At 38.7% G+C, this 15,397-nt stretch overlaps 1 protein-coding gene across 2 annotated transcripts in view; it reads left to right on the top strand.

The window, feature by feature from the left end:
* Nucleotides 1-15,397, top strand: part of LOC112044634 (hemicentin-2) — a 311,378-nt gene that overhangs the window by 272,808 nt on the left and 23,173 nt on the right. For both annotated transcript variants that reach the window (XM_052888013.1, XM_024080533.2), the window contains 5 exons: nt 122-325; nt 1,648-1,799; nt 3,084-3,225; nt 9,338-9,468; nt 11,543-11,702. In XM_052888013.1, coding sequence (XP_052743973.1) covers nt 122-325; nt 1,648-1,799; nt 3,084-3,225; nt 9,338-9,468; nt 11,543-11,702 — 789 coding nt within the window. The remainder of the gene's footprint in view (nt 1-121; nt 326-1,647; nt 1,800-3,083; nt 3,226-9,337; nt 9,469-11,542; nt 11,703-15,397) is intronic.

Genomic DNA, 15,397 nt, shown 5'->3' with positions numbered 1-15,397 from the left:
AGCGTGGTGGACTATTGGCCTAACCTCTCATTCTTAGAGGAGACTCGTGTTCAGCAGTAAGCTGAATATTGGTTTATAATGACGATGAATGACGTTTTAATATTTCTTTAATTTTTCACAGGTAGGCCGAGGCCCAGAGTGACGTGGTACCTAGAAAACGTAGTGATAGACGACTCGTACGACCACCGAGACGACGGGCTGACGGTCAACACCCTCACCTTCCCCAACGTTGGGCGGCAGCATCTCAACGCGCGCCTGGTGTGCCAAGCCTCCAACACTAACTTAGCCACGCCTGAAACTAAAGTTCTCATATTAGATATTAACTGTAAGTTTGCTTTCAATCAATTTTAGTATTAGTAAGTATAGCTTAGCAAAGTTCGTTGATGACACTCCCATGATATGCGGGCGACTGGGCAAGGAACTGCGCGGGTGTGAAGTCGTGCGCGAGGGGCAGAGAGAAGGACTTCGCAGGTATGAAGTCGTGCGAGCGGGGCATCACTACAACCCTCCCGGCCCGCGCGGATCATCGGTAGTGTTACGAACGAATTTGCCTAGCTATTCTCGTAGTAAAGCTCCGACTGTATATCAGCTTTAAAAAAATGTATAGGAATGACATTCGTTATCGAGAAGTCACGTGTACAAGTAATCGTTCGTTAAAGTTATATATTAATCGTTATAGTTTTCGAAGCGTTAGCGTTTGTAGAAAAAGAATCGATGTGCCACATAGCAAGAGGCTCTGATTCGATATTCTGAATACGATACTTTATGAGACTCATAGTCAGGACTAATATATTTTTTTTTAATAGATGGAACTATAATAAACACTGTGTATTTATAAACGTTCGCTAATCTGTTACATATTTGTCAAAAGACATCAGATAAACACAGAACAGTCAGTGCTCATGAAAACAATATAGCTTCCATTTCCTTTATGCCGAGAAAACATTAAAGTTGAACAAACCGAACGACGCGAATCTATAAACTGAATGCGAAAACATCGCAAGTAAATATTGCCGGCACAATGTGATTGTGTGCGACTCGATACAAAACGGAGAAGCCGGGACAATAAATCTCATTTCTTTTCAGAGTTCCGTAGGTTAAATGGGAAAACGAAACCATTATTTATTCATTTCGTTGCAGTCAAGATGCTGTTTCTCAGGAATTAATAGCAAATACTCAGGATTACACTCCCTGGACCTGTAAACAAATTAGACTAAACAGGACTACATTCACAACACACACATAACATCAAGAGATGTTAAATAGAGAGTGAAGAACTTCAGGGTACACCCGTTGATTAAAAAAAAATGTAATCTGACAAGGAGCAATGTCACATTGCACAAGTAATTTTACGATAACATATTTTTTTCATTTTTTTAATGTTGGTCACCCCAAACGAACGACGCTATTCACAACGCATGGGTATTTTCTACGGAGTAAATAAACTGGGCACTATATTTTTAAGACCCCATTTTTAAGGTAACAAAAGTTGTGAAATAAATGCATTTTCATTTTTTAAAGCTTTCCCGTATTTATCAACGGTTATAATAAATTTTAAATACGTATTGGAGTACAAAACTGAACTGAAATAAATACGGAATCCTCGATGCGTTAGTAGCTCGTTCACACTTGACTGTTTTTTTACAGTGAAGCCGATATCAGTGAGCATACTGACCAAGGAGAAGCAAGTATCGGCCGACAAAAGGTACGAGGTCGAATGCAAGACCACTGGCTCCCGCCCCGAGGCCACCGTCACTTGGTGGAAGAACAATAGGCAGCTCAAACGGATGGCGAAGAACGTACGTCCTTTGTGTTCTTTTGTCCTTTAATTAATAGATTCTTTCCCATTTTTCCTTTGGCATAATGACCGTATTCACCATTGTCTGTATATTTTTTTTGTGAGGCATTCGTATCGGCACTTTGTTTTCACCTTTATTTTTTTTTTGTGTGTTTGCTTTTTGTTCGGTCCTTTGATGGGGTTGTTTTTTGTGTAGGACTTGTAGGAAAATGAGTGTTTATTATGTGAAAATGAAAATATTTCAAAAGAATAGTATCAAAGTATTTGTTTGTTTTAGAATTACTTAAAATATTCCACCGTTACGTTTTAATAATGCGCCTCAAATAGTTCTTTGCTCTATTCGAATAATGCGAATAATATTTTCAATTTTCATTTGTATTATTGGTCTACTGGTGTTGAAATATAAAGGTTTAACTACTTTCTCCCTTTTAACTTTTTCGTTGTACAAGTTATTAAATGTTTGTAAAAAAATTTTTGTTCGTTATTATTTTAACAAGAATATTTTGATGAAAACTCATTTTTAACGTAATTAGTCACTTGTTAAAGTTTGATTTGAGAGAAGTTTTGTTAATAAGGTTTGATGTTTTTCGTTTAAAATAAACTTTGTTTATTTTTTAGTAATTTGATTATTTGCGAGTAAAGTGATGATACAGTCCAAAGATGAAAGCAGGCTTACTTGGAAAAGGCTCAAGTTTATTCTAAAATATCGTATCGGAACGCGGAAAAACTAGGCAGTACGTCTTTGCCGGTACGGTAACTTGCCTAATGCCTTCTACCAGACCAGTACTGAGCCAATTTAGACATTGTAAATGCTAAACTGGCCAAAGCTGGGATTCGAACTCAGGACTTCTCCGTTGAGAACCATAACACTATCAACTGCGACAGAGAGGTCGTCGACCTTTAGAGCGGGGGCATACGATGCGTTGCGGCGCCGGATCGCAAAGATTTCGTCCTATCAGCGGGCACACGAGCGGTGCGGCGTCGCAACGTTGTTATGTAAGTTAAATCATTGTGACGCATAAACAACTGAGCGGTGCCGCTCTGACGTCGCAACGCATTCACCCCTCCATCGTCGTCTCGGTGGTTGCAAGTCCGGTGCGGCGCCGAAGCGCATCGTGTGATATTTGCCACAGATATTTCTATGTAAGACGACGCAGCGACGCCTCACCGCCGTCGCAAAGCATCGTGTGCCCTCGCTCTAAGACGAATTACACACACAAGTATGAATAGTCATTATATTCGTCTCATTTGTGGTATTTTTAATGAATGAATGTTCTCCCCGCAGTTCTCGGAGAACAACGAGACGCTGAGTGTGCTGAGCCTGGTGCCGGGCGTGGACGACGACGGCAAATATTTGACGTGCCGCGCCGAGAACAAGCACATACCGGACTCCGCCGTGGAGGACAAGTGGCGGCTCAACGTGCATTGTGAGTCGCATTACTCATTTACTCGTGCTCGGACCTTTTGTGGTGCCTTTATGTATGACTTAGGGCGATGCCCCATTAGTGTGTTGCGTTACGTTGCAACTTTGCTCATATATTTTAAACGCTCCGCGGTTTTACCCGCATAATTCCCGTTCCCGTAAGAATAAAGGAATATAATATAGCATGTAATATAGCATGTAACATGGCATGTAATATAATATATAACATGGCTTTCCAGTGGTAAAAGAATTTTCAAAATTGGTTCAGTAGCTTACCCCCCACAATACAACAAACTTTACCTCTTTATAATATTAGTGTAGATGACATGCCACTTTAAAGCTCAAATCTCATATATCGGCGTGGACACGAAGAAGCTATACCTATGTATTGCCTCGAGGTGTCATCATTTGTATGAAACTCCATACTTCAACGCACACTAATAGGAAACGTGATGTAAACGCGTCGCCTCCAGACTAGCTACGGCGCTACGTGCGTTACGTAGCCGCTCCGTGTCGTCGCTGATAAATGAGCACTACGTCGTCTGGCGAAGTTTTAACGGACGACTTTCTAATTTGTTTTGTATGCTTTGTCGAGATTGATTATGTATCTACGTGTGTCGTCCTCTTGCACTGCGGTGACAGAGCATCGGAGTGCAAGAGTCAACGTAACACAGTGTAACAAACAATGCGTTGATTCTTTGCGACGACGAAACGCAACGCGCTAATAAGGCGTCACCCTAAACAGAACGACTGCGATAGACATATCTACTCGTATTTTATGAAGGCTGAAAGTATATATGTTCGTGCTCCTACTACTATCATAGGTAAATACAGTAACCAATTAAAGGTTTTGAAGTGTGGTAGCTTTGAAAAGTATCATGTTTCAAGGGTCCCATATTTTCAGTTGTTAATTAAAAAATGTACGATTTTTTAGGATATCATGCAGAATCATGTCACCAAGGCGTCAGTTATTTAGCTTCGTGGCAACCTTTCGCTAGAGACAAAGTATGATCATCAACGGTGTTAAAGGGATTCCTCGATACTAAATGACTGACGACCTGGGGACATAATCTGTCATACTATATTGATTAAAATATTATTGGATAATTGAGGATCTAGACCCTTGAAACTACCTTTTAAAGCCACAATAAACCAAACTCTGTGATTGGCCTCTGTATTTACTTATGGTAATAGCATAGACTGACAAACTTTCAGACTTCATAAAACAAGATAACTCTGACTCATAGTGTAATGATTTGAATAGATCTTTCAACAAAGTTTCTAACCATAATATTGCGAGAATTTCTCAATGTTTTTGTCCCACAAAATATCACAACTGAAATTCGAATAGTAGCCCCAGTAAACTAATTAGGTAATTCGGCCCACCTGAGAGTCAGCAGTGGACAATAAGTCCTTATTAAGGCATCTAATAAGCCTTAATTGGCGTGACTTTTCCAAAATACTCGGCAACAAAATAACGTCGCATGGAATTTTTAACAACGAAACTTTAAATAAACCCACTTAACTTTGCAAGTGACATTCATTAAGCTTACGATTCCAGTATAAATTGTGAAAAAAGGTAAATTTTAACGTTCCATCTCAATTTAAAAGTTCTAATTGTCTATTTGTGTTTCTTAGAAAAACGTTACATTAAGGAAAGTCTACACTTGACTTAATGTCACAAACTCTAATATAATAGCTGACAAATATTTAAGCTTTTATAAAAATATGAAGGCAGCTTGTCACAGGCTTTACTTTTTTATTTATACTCAGGCCCGTTTAATTCGGCCCTACAAACGAGAAAGAGCCATGGTAGCCCAGTGGAAATGACCTCTGCCTCCGATTGCGGAGGGTGTGGGTTCGAATCGGGTCCGGGGCATGCACCTCTTATTATTCAGTTGTGTGCATTTAAAGAAATCAATCATCACCATCATCATCATCACCACCATCACCATCATCATCATCATCATCATCACCACCATCACCATCACCATCACCGTCATCGTCATCGTCATCGTCATCGTCATCGTCATCGTCATCGTCATCGTCATCGTCATCGTCATCGTCATCGTCATCGTCATCGTCATCGTCATCGTCATCGTCATCGTCATCGTCATCGTCATCGTCATCGTCATCGTCATCGTCATCGTCATCGTCATCGTCATCGTCATCGTCATCGTCATCATCTCAGCCGATGGACGTCCAATGCAGGACATAGGCCTTTTGTAGGGACTTCCAAACATTAAGACACTGAGCCACCTGCATCCAGCAAATCCCTGCGACTCGCTTGATGTCGTCAGTCCACCTGGTGGGGGGTCAACCAACACTGCGCTTACCAGTGCGGGGTCGCCATTCCAGCACATTGGGACTCCAACGTCCATCGGCTCTTCGAACTTCTAAAGTAACTGTTCAGTTACTTTTTTTTTAATTACTTCTTTTTTTGGTGTTCTCTGTGTGTGAAGCCATCACAGCGCAGATTCTTAGTCCATTAGTAAAATATCGCGCTCGTGGGTTTCGGATATCACTAAAATCAGTTGCTAAATAAATTCCACCTCTAAAAACGTTTTCACAGCATTGTATTGTTGTTTGATCTCAGCTTTACTGAATGCGATTCCAAGTACATTTTAAAGGAGGTGAGCTTTTATTTACAAACCCGCGCGTCAGTGTGAAGGATTTATTGAAATACACCTTTTAAGTGAATCTTTACCACCCTTGGGGAAATGTTTTATTCTAGTAACACAATTTTAATGTGGTGATTGTATACCTAAAACTAAACTAATTGGTTCCACGGTTCTACCAACATATTTTTTTAATCTGGGAGTACCTTATCATTATCAACCCATATTCGGCTCACTGCTGAGCTCGAGTCACCTCTCAGAATGGGAGGGGTTAGGCCAATAGTCCACCACGCGGGCCCAATGCGGATTGGCAGACTTCACACACGCAGAGAATTAAGAAAATTCTCTAGTCTGTAGGTTTCCTCATGTTTTTCCTTCACCGTTTGAGACACGTGATATTTAATTTCTTGAAATGCACACAACTGAAAAGTTGGAGGTGCATGCCCCGGACCGGATTCGAACCCACACCCTCCGAAGTTAGAGGCAGGGGTCATATCCATTGGGCTATCACAGGAGTACCTACCGGAATAAAAAGTGAGAATTTATTAAGTTTAAGGGCTTACTTGTAGAGAGTAAAAAAAAGTATTTCTACGGCAATGTGAATTACGCGGGCGCGGTTCTGCTAATTTAAAATTAAATCATAAGTAAAACACCCACCTTGTACGTGTAGGTACTACGTTCATAATAATTATGTACGCCTCACCCTTAATATCACATACACAAACTTTGAGCGAAATAATCATGGATAAATATTTTTTATGGATCCAAAGACTAATATTTAAGAAATTATAATTAAATATTTACTAATAGCTGTGGTACTACAGTTTATCGTACATATATAAATAATACATATATATAAATTATTATTTATTCTTCAGTAGGTAAGCTAGAGCCGTGATAGCCCAGTGGATATGACCTCTGCCTCTGATTCGGGAGGATATAGGTTCGAATCCGGTCCGGGGCATGCACCTCCAACTATTTAGTTGTGTGCATTTTATGAAATTAATAACTTTAATTAATAATTAGTAATTTTAATTAACACGTGTCTCAAACGGTGAAGGAAAAACTCCGTGAGAAAACCTGCATACTTGAGAATTTTCTCAATTCTCAGAGAGTGTGAAGGCTGCCAAATCCGCATTGGGCAAGCGTAGTGGACTATTAGCCTAACCTCTCTCATTCTGAGAGGAGACTCGAGCTCAGCAGTGAGCCAAATGTGTGTTGATGTGAATGACGATGAGGATGAGGTAAGCTAGACTAAGTACCTACATGTTGGCAGTTTTGCAAACTAATCTATTATAACCTAGATGTTAATCTATTGAAAATAGATTTAGTTTGTACTACAAGTTAACGTAACAAGCCCACTTTATTTAAAGTGGAACACTATCGCCTAACAAAACATTAGCTCCCTGTTAGGAACATGCTCTATAATGGTCTACCATTTTTACTTGGCCTTATTTTATGCCTGTAATTTCATTGACAAATATAATTCCTTTGGTGGGTTAATCTATACTAATATTATAAAGCTGAAGAGTTTGTTTTTTTGCTTGAACGCGCTAATCTCAGGAACTACTAGTCCGATTTGAAAAATTCTTTCAGTGTTATATAGCCCATTTATCGAAGAAGGCTATAGGCTATATATCATCCCCGTATTCTTACGGGAACGAGCCCCACGCGGGTGAACCCACGCGGCGTCAGCTAGTTGCTAATTAAGTGTCTTTCTAACTTCCGGTAGAATACAGGTAACCGAGCCTTTTTAATATGAGTATGGTAAACATTTTGCAAAAAAAAATTATCTACTTTGGAATACATTGATTCAATTTATCTACCTAGTTAGTTTTAATTAGTTCTTAATAATTGTCTTTAATAGTTTACATAAAATGTTGAACTGTGTGCGTGGCGGCATCTGAACTGGGTCCTAACTGAAAATCAGTGCTGCATCCTTTTTTTATTGAAAGTATGCGGCGAAATGCTGAGTTGGGGCCTTTTTCTAGGTTATGCCACATATTACAGGGAATTCTTTAGAGCTTCACTCTTTGAGTGGACAGTTAAGCCATAATATGTTATAATTTAGATTTAATGTGCGAAATGGCATGGCAGTACTTAAAAATAAAGATCTTTCTTTCTTTCTTTTCTTTCATTTAATATTACTGTTAACCGAATTCAGAAGGTTTCATTTTTGAAAGCGAGCGAGCGAGATGAATACTCCACAGGCTGAAACACAGTGAAGTTTTAGATACCACTATCGTATACCAGAATAGCCTAGAGCCTTAAAGCATCGAGATTAAATGAAAACTGGAATTTCTAATAACAGGGTAAATTCCCTACATAGATTTAAGTAACTACTTTATGAACTACTATGGGTGTTACAAAATTAAACTATGAATAATGAATATTCTCTCCGAAACGTAACAGACAAATATCAAGAGTGATAAAGGGCATGAAAAGATGGATTATTATAAATCCTAAGTGGAGACGCAAGGGTCGGGGATTTAAGTTCAAGTGGATTTAAGTACTGAAATTCTTGACATTAACGATGACGAGGACAGAGGCTGACTGCATCAATTACTTTGTGGCTTTTTGGATACTATTAGAATTTAATACGTAATTATCGCAGTACTAGCGGACGCCTGCGACTTCGTCCGCGTGAAATTTAGTTTTTCACAAATTCCATGAATTTTTGAAAAGTAGCCTATGTGTTACCGGCAAAGACGTACCGCCAAGCGATTTAGCATTCCGGTAGAAACCGAAAGGGGTGTGGATTTTCATCCTCCTCCTTACAAGTTAGCCCGCTTCCATCTAAGACTACATCATCACTTACCATCAGATGAGATTGTAGTCAAGGGCTAACTTGTAAACAATAAAAAAAAATCCAAACAAACATCTAAACTAACATCCGTACAAACTTTTGCGTTTATAATATTAGTAGGATAATAGAAGTTTGATCTGAAGAAGCTGGAGTGATTTATATAAAATCTAAGTACAAAATCTCCATAATAACAGTATTGAATTATTTAGCATTATTTCTAAAACTGTTTCATTTTGTAACTAACTTGTCGAATATGAGATTACAATAAACATTATATGACTAACTAACATCTACATAATTATTTTGTTAATTTAAATTATTAGTTGATCCACGATATTGGCCACATTACTTCCATTAAAATTAAAATTCTTAAGAAATTCCTTAAACATTGTGTTTATCCTTGATTTCGCCTACTCTAAGTTTTATTTTGCGACAATATATTCTACATTATCTATATCATTATATTTAATTTGATCAACATTGGTTTAACAATTTAGGGGTGAAAATTTTAAAAACAAACGGAGAGAGCTATTTACTCATTTGTAACACTTACTTGAAAATAATTCATTTGATTTTCTTCTTAACTTAAAAATTGATTATTGTATTATTTTATACATATCTAATAAATCTTTCTATATTATATCTTGATGTAATGTAAGTGACGTCATCCTTCAAAAGCAAGTTTGTTGCAGATGTTCCGATCGTAGACCTCAAGATGGGCTCCAACCTCAACCCGGATGAGATAAAGGAAGGCGACGATGTCTACTTCGAGTGCACTGTGAAGGCCAACCCTAAAACACACCGACTTGTCTGGTTTCACGACGTAAGTAATATTTAATTTGTTTTTAATTTATGTAAACAGTTTTTGCAAAAGCTTTTAAAAGTGACCCACACTAAACTTCCTTTCAGTAAGTCGTAAGATAGTCCTACAGGCGGGAATCTAATTATGACCTTTCTTTTTATATTACTTGATAGAATAAGTAAGTTAAAATGTTTTTCAGATAGCATGGGTACGGTGATAGTCGCCTGTATGACGTTCATTATAAATCTGTAGAGAGGACAATTCTGTACATGAAATATATTTATTTCCAAAATAACTGTCAGGGGGTGATTACTGATTAGTGATCGATACTGATGATTAGTGGTCTGTCTATCTGTTTGTCTGTCTGCCTGTCTGTATGTTCGCTATAGAAACAAAAACGTTGTACAATTATTCTTCATACTCCTGGGCAGGTTAAAGTATAAAGCAGTGAAGGGAAATGTTGGCAAAGTTACTCCATTTTTACAGCGATACTACTGTAAGGGCTGTATTGAAGAGATCTAAAGGCGAACGAAGTCGCGTGTGTCCACTAGTACGTACTATTATCGTGAATCGCGGCAGCCTTTCTAGAGTGAAACGAACTGTCTCCCGCACCATTCTACATGAAACGTACTGTAACAACCCGAATGCACATCTGGAATATTTTTTATCTCGTCTCTATAATAATCTTTTGATAAAAGGTATTTCAAAATATAATTATTTTAAATATTGTTCGTACAATTTTTATTTGTCGAGTCAGTCAGCATCTCTATTTTTGCTACTAATTAATTTGTTAGACTTTACCAATTAAAAGTTTTAATATCCTCGTCATGGACTGCTGTCCGGACTGAGCTTGTTGACAAATAAGGGTGCGTCCACATCTAGCGGAAATTCACATTGATAACAATGGCATAGTATGCTCTATGAAGCATGTTTGTGTAACACCACCTTCTATAAAAACTCTGGCGGTTATTGGGACATAACCTGAGTTGATGTATATAGTAATAGGCCTTTATGTGGCAGTGTTTGTCTGGGGAAATATTTCGTATTCATTGCTGTATTCCGGTCTGAAGATCGGTGTAATTGCATTTACGTGTCAGATATAGATGTACCAAGTAGATGACCCACTACGTGGAAAACTGTTGAACATATAAGAAATACACCGTACAAACTGCCTTCTTGTGTCAGACAACCGTTTTGACGTAATCAACTGTAAATATTCCTAGTATATAATCGTTGTAAATAGCCATGTCATCAATACATACCCTTTTTTCCCTTGTACTTTATTTAACAACCAACTTTTTATAGAATAGAATAGTGTGTTACATGTGTTATATGTTAATTACTTTGAGAGACGCTGAGTTACGCTGTCTCAGTCTGCTGATTTTACGTCAGATGTGAACACACCCTAACTCATAATTTCAAATACGTATTATAATAATCAGACTCTGTGATGATTGCTAACGACTTATTACGCGAATTGGACAAAAAACTTCTGCGAGAAAATTATTTCATTTGTTGGAATTATTCGGGTATTTTCATTACTTTATACAGATAATAAATTTCCATTTGCAAATAACCTCATTAGGTTCATCAAAAGAAACATATTTAATGTAATATTAATGCTAATAGAGCCACTGTTAAAGGATAGGTATGTATATTTTGTGAAAATTTTATTTTATACTAGTGGACCCGGTCAAGCTTCGTTTTGACATAAGTGCACTTATTCTCTATCCCTATTCTACCCTTCTATACCTCTACCCCTACCCTACCCCTACCCTATACCTACCCTACCCATAGCCCTACCCTACCCCTACCCTACCCCTACCCTACCCCTGCCCTACCCCTACCCTACCTCTACCCTAGCCCTACCCTAGCCCTACCCCTGCCCAACCCCTACCCTACCCCTAAGTAAGTAAGTACAATAGCCAAGACAATTTTGACTGAGTAAAAGTCTGAGTAAACAACAGTACTTCCTCTGATGAGTTCTCACAAAAGATTAAGAAATTATCCTTGATCTACCAGGCATATATAGAGTGTGCGGACAGCCGGCTGTCTGTGTGGTAGCTCATGAAATGGTTCTTCCTTTTGTGTCCAGAACTCGGAGATGTTCCACAACGAGGCGGCGGGGGTGATCCTCAGCGCGCAGAGCCTGGTGCTGCAGAGCGTGACGCGGGCGGCGGCCGGCGACTACACCTGCATGGCCGCCAACAGCGAGGGCAAGGGCACCAGCAACCCTGTCTCCTTGTTGGTGCGATGTGAGTACCGATGTAGTGTTGTTTTGTTATTGAGTACCTACTAGCAGAACCTCGCTGTACCAGCCGCATACTTCGCTATTCTACTACTATACTCCCTCTCTCTACTATGCTATACTCTTTCTCTCTACTATACGTTACTCCCTGTTAATGTAGCTTTCTTTTTAGAATTTAAACTACCTCGAGTGATATTCATATTAAATTATGATGAAACACGGCAAAATCTCACTATTTTCGAACCCATACGAGGCTCTTAGCTCCTCACGAGCTGGTTCTTGCAACACGACACGGCACGTGCAGCTGCTCGCAGCAGTCGCAGCACATGTAAAGAGAGGTGTTATGGGCCACCCCTTAACGCCTATCTTAACCCGTCTCGTAACGCCGTCGGAGAGTGTAACAGAGAGTCACTCAGCGAGCAATGGAACGATCTATTTGCTTGGAGATTTTCTGCGTGATCAAAAATGATCCAGTTAGGTTAGGTTAGGTAGGTCAAATTTCGAGAAAGGTGAATCGTTGAATCCAACTCGTAGGTATATAGGCATTAGGCATCATTCGGTAAACTGCGATATCTTTTCGTGCAAAACTTCTCAGTGGGTGATGACTAGTCACTAGATTCATAATTATGTTAAAATACATAAGCTGACTTATCCTAATAAATATACAAATTATGCCCGCGTGGAATGATAGCAAGAATACTGGCTGCAGTTCCGCGTTGGACCGCCAGGTTTCTGCAAAAGCTGAGCCTAATCAGTTGAGACAAGTAGCCGAGGTAAAATTGTTTCATTCAGGTTGATATTAAAAATTCATATATTGTACCTACACTAAATTGGTACAGGCAAACAGTAAATAAGTACAGAACAAATAAATTCGGGAATACTGTTTGTACAATAAAATGGCTACCGAGTTTAGAATAACAACACATGCCATTCATTCGGTTCTAAATTCAAAGAGCTGAATTTTATTTATTTAGGAGGTAATGCTTTTTTCGGATAACTTTATTCCTTGCATTCAAAACCAATAAAACGTAAGTATAAAACTGTTTCTCCTGGCTTAGTTTAATCTTCCTGTGGAAAACGGATGAAAACACTTCCAGCAGTAAATGAAAAGAAGAGTAAATAAGAACCAAATAGCTACAAAACTTACAATTCCAACAGTTTATCGGTTTTAAAAACAAATTATCCAAAGATTTGAAAAAAACGTGGAGTGGTTTATTACCTAATATTACTCATCATGGCCTTTCCCTTATTGCACTTAAGTGGGATCGGAAAATTATGTCAATCTTTTCGTTTCGTCTCTATTACACGTCAACTCATCCTCCACTCCTTTTACACACAAGAAAAGAGGCACACACTCCAGCCATCTCTTCTTTGGCCTTCCTCTCCTCTTATGTCCTTCCACTTGCACATTCAACATTTTTCTACTAATATTACCTAATATTAGTAAGGATTTAATTGTTGTCCGTTATCAAAAAAAGCTAAATCAATTTGTGTTTATGTATTTTTTTTTCACATTTGATTCAATACAGAAACAAAAGGTCAAATATATAGGATTTTGGGACAACGGGAATGGTCACTTTGAATTCTTACGAGTACACAAATACATATTTAACCTTTCAGATTCAAAAGGAAATCATTCAATACTAGCACACGCCACACAGTCTTACCCGCTATTTTCCGTTCTCAAGGGAATACGATGTAGGACTCTAATGGTGAAAGAATTTTTCAATTCGATCCAGTGGGACCTCTGCCTTCAATTCCGCAGGGGGTCGGTTTGTATCCGGTCCGGGGAATGCACCTCCAACTTTTCAGTTGTGTGCATTTTAAGAAATTAAATATCACGAATCTCAAACGGTGAAAGAAAACATCGCGAGGAAACCTGCATACCAAAGAATTTTCTTAATTCTCTTCGTGTGTCAGCCAATCCGCATTGGGCCAGCGTGGTGGACTATTGGCCTGAGCCGAATTTGGGTTGATAACGACGATACAGTGGTTCTAGAGCCTATTCACAATTGAGTACAAACAAACAAGTAATCATTAGTACAAACAAGCAAAAGAGTAAACAAATATAAATACAGAGCACTGAACAAATATGCTAAATTCGGTAATAGTGTTTATATAACAAAACGGCTACCGAGTTTAGAATATCAACAGATTCGGTTCTAAAGCGAATTATCCAAAGATCCGAAAGCTATTTATTTACCAGAGCGTCTGGCGCAGCGCTGGCCCGCCGAGTGGCGCACTGAATGCATAGGAATAATCTCACAATGGCCCGCCTTTTGTTGGAGGCCGGCCAATACTGGAATTACGCGTCCGTGATGCTGCACTTTACCATTATACGTATATAAACGACACCCGCGCACTGTATAGTGCATAGCGCAGTCACTTGGATTCGCGTTCGTAATAATGTTATTTTATGCACAGGCAGTGGACATTTACAAGCATTATCTACTCTCATTTCATACTGGCAGAACCTCGCGGTTTTAACCCACGTAGTTCCCATTCCCATGGAAACACGGCGATAAGATATAGCCTATGTTTCTCCTTGATAATGTAGTTTTCGACTAGAGAAACATTTTTTCAAATAAGTCCAGTAGTTTTTGTGTTTATTCGTTACATACTTAAATGCAAATTTATCGTCTTTATAATATTAGTAAAGTAAGCAACAAGCAACCGTCAGGTCTAAAATGCGCGCCTCGATATATCTCTTGAAGACAAAATAACTTATTGTTGACCAATAGCGTCGAACCGAAAATATCGCTCTCTTTTAAGTTTTGAAAGGACAAAAGTCAGATCGTTTCCGGTTTGACCGGTATTGGTCGATTATGTCTTTTTCTCTACTTGCATCGTAAGCACAGTGCTCTTCCTTACAATGTGTGCAATCTCCAACAAAACCCCCAAACCCTTGGTCCAATTTTCAAACGAAAGCTTCTTAGGTATTGGTCTCTTTGTTTGTTATTACGTGAACTTTTTTATCTCGCATATACCCAAGCTTCCCGCGCGATTTTTCTTACATAGGACTTCACGCAAACACCGTCCACCAACCAGTTAGTATTTTTATTATTGGGTAAGTTGATTAGTAAAAGTGTAACAAACAAACATTTAAGTAACTTAGTTAAGTTAGAATTGTGTCATTTTAATTCTTCCCGTATCAGCAGTAACGGCATGAAATATTTAAATAAAACATAATTGTATGCCGCAACAGCCGGGACTCTTGTTTGGGTCCCCCGATCTTCCACAAAGAGCGTTATATTACCGGCGTTTAGCGTCCCAGACATATCGGTTGTAAAATTTTACAGCGCCCTTTGGGAGAGCGACCTAAAACGATTATTGCGAAATATTATGAACGGCGGCCATCTTGCGCGTATCGATATTACGAATCATACTCGTATTTTGAATCTGGATTGCGGGTATTGAAATGCTCGTGCTCGTAGATATGAATAAAAATTTTATTTTCACTCCTCTCGAAAATGTCTCTCTTATTTTCGCAAGTAATAAAATGAAAAATAAAACATTACCGTAAATACCATACTATCCATACTAATATAAAAATGCGAAGGCAAGTCTGTCGGTCTATATGTCTGTCTATCTGTATGTCGGTCTGTCTGTTACCTATTCACAGTCAAGCCACTGAACCAGTTTGGATAAATTTCGTTTAATTCCTAATTTTATTCCGTTGTAATCCACGAATCCTACGGGATT

Source organism: Bicyclus anynana, chromosome 21 (assembly GCF_947172395.1).
Source record: "Bicyclus anynana chromosome 21, ilBicAnyn1.1, whole genome shotgun sequence".
Taxonomy (NCBI): Eukaryota; Metazoa; Arthropoda; class Insecta; order Lepidoptera; family Nymphalidae; genus Bicyclus; species Bicyclus anynana.
The sequence above is the reverse complement of the archived record's forward strand: the minus strand, read 5'-3'. Positions and strand labels throughout refer to the sequence as shown.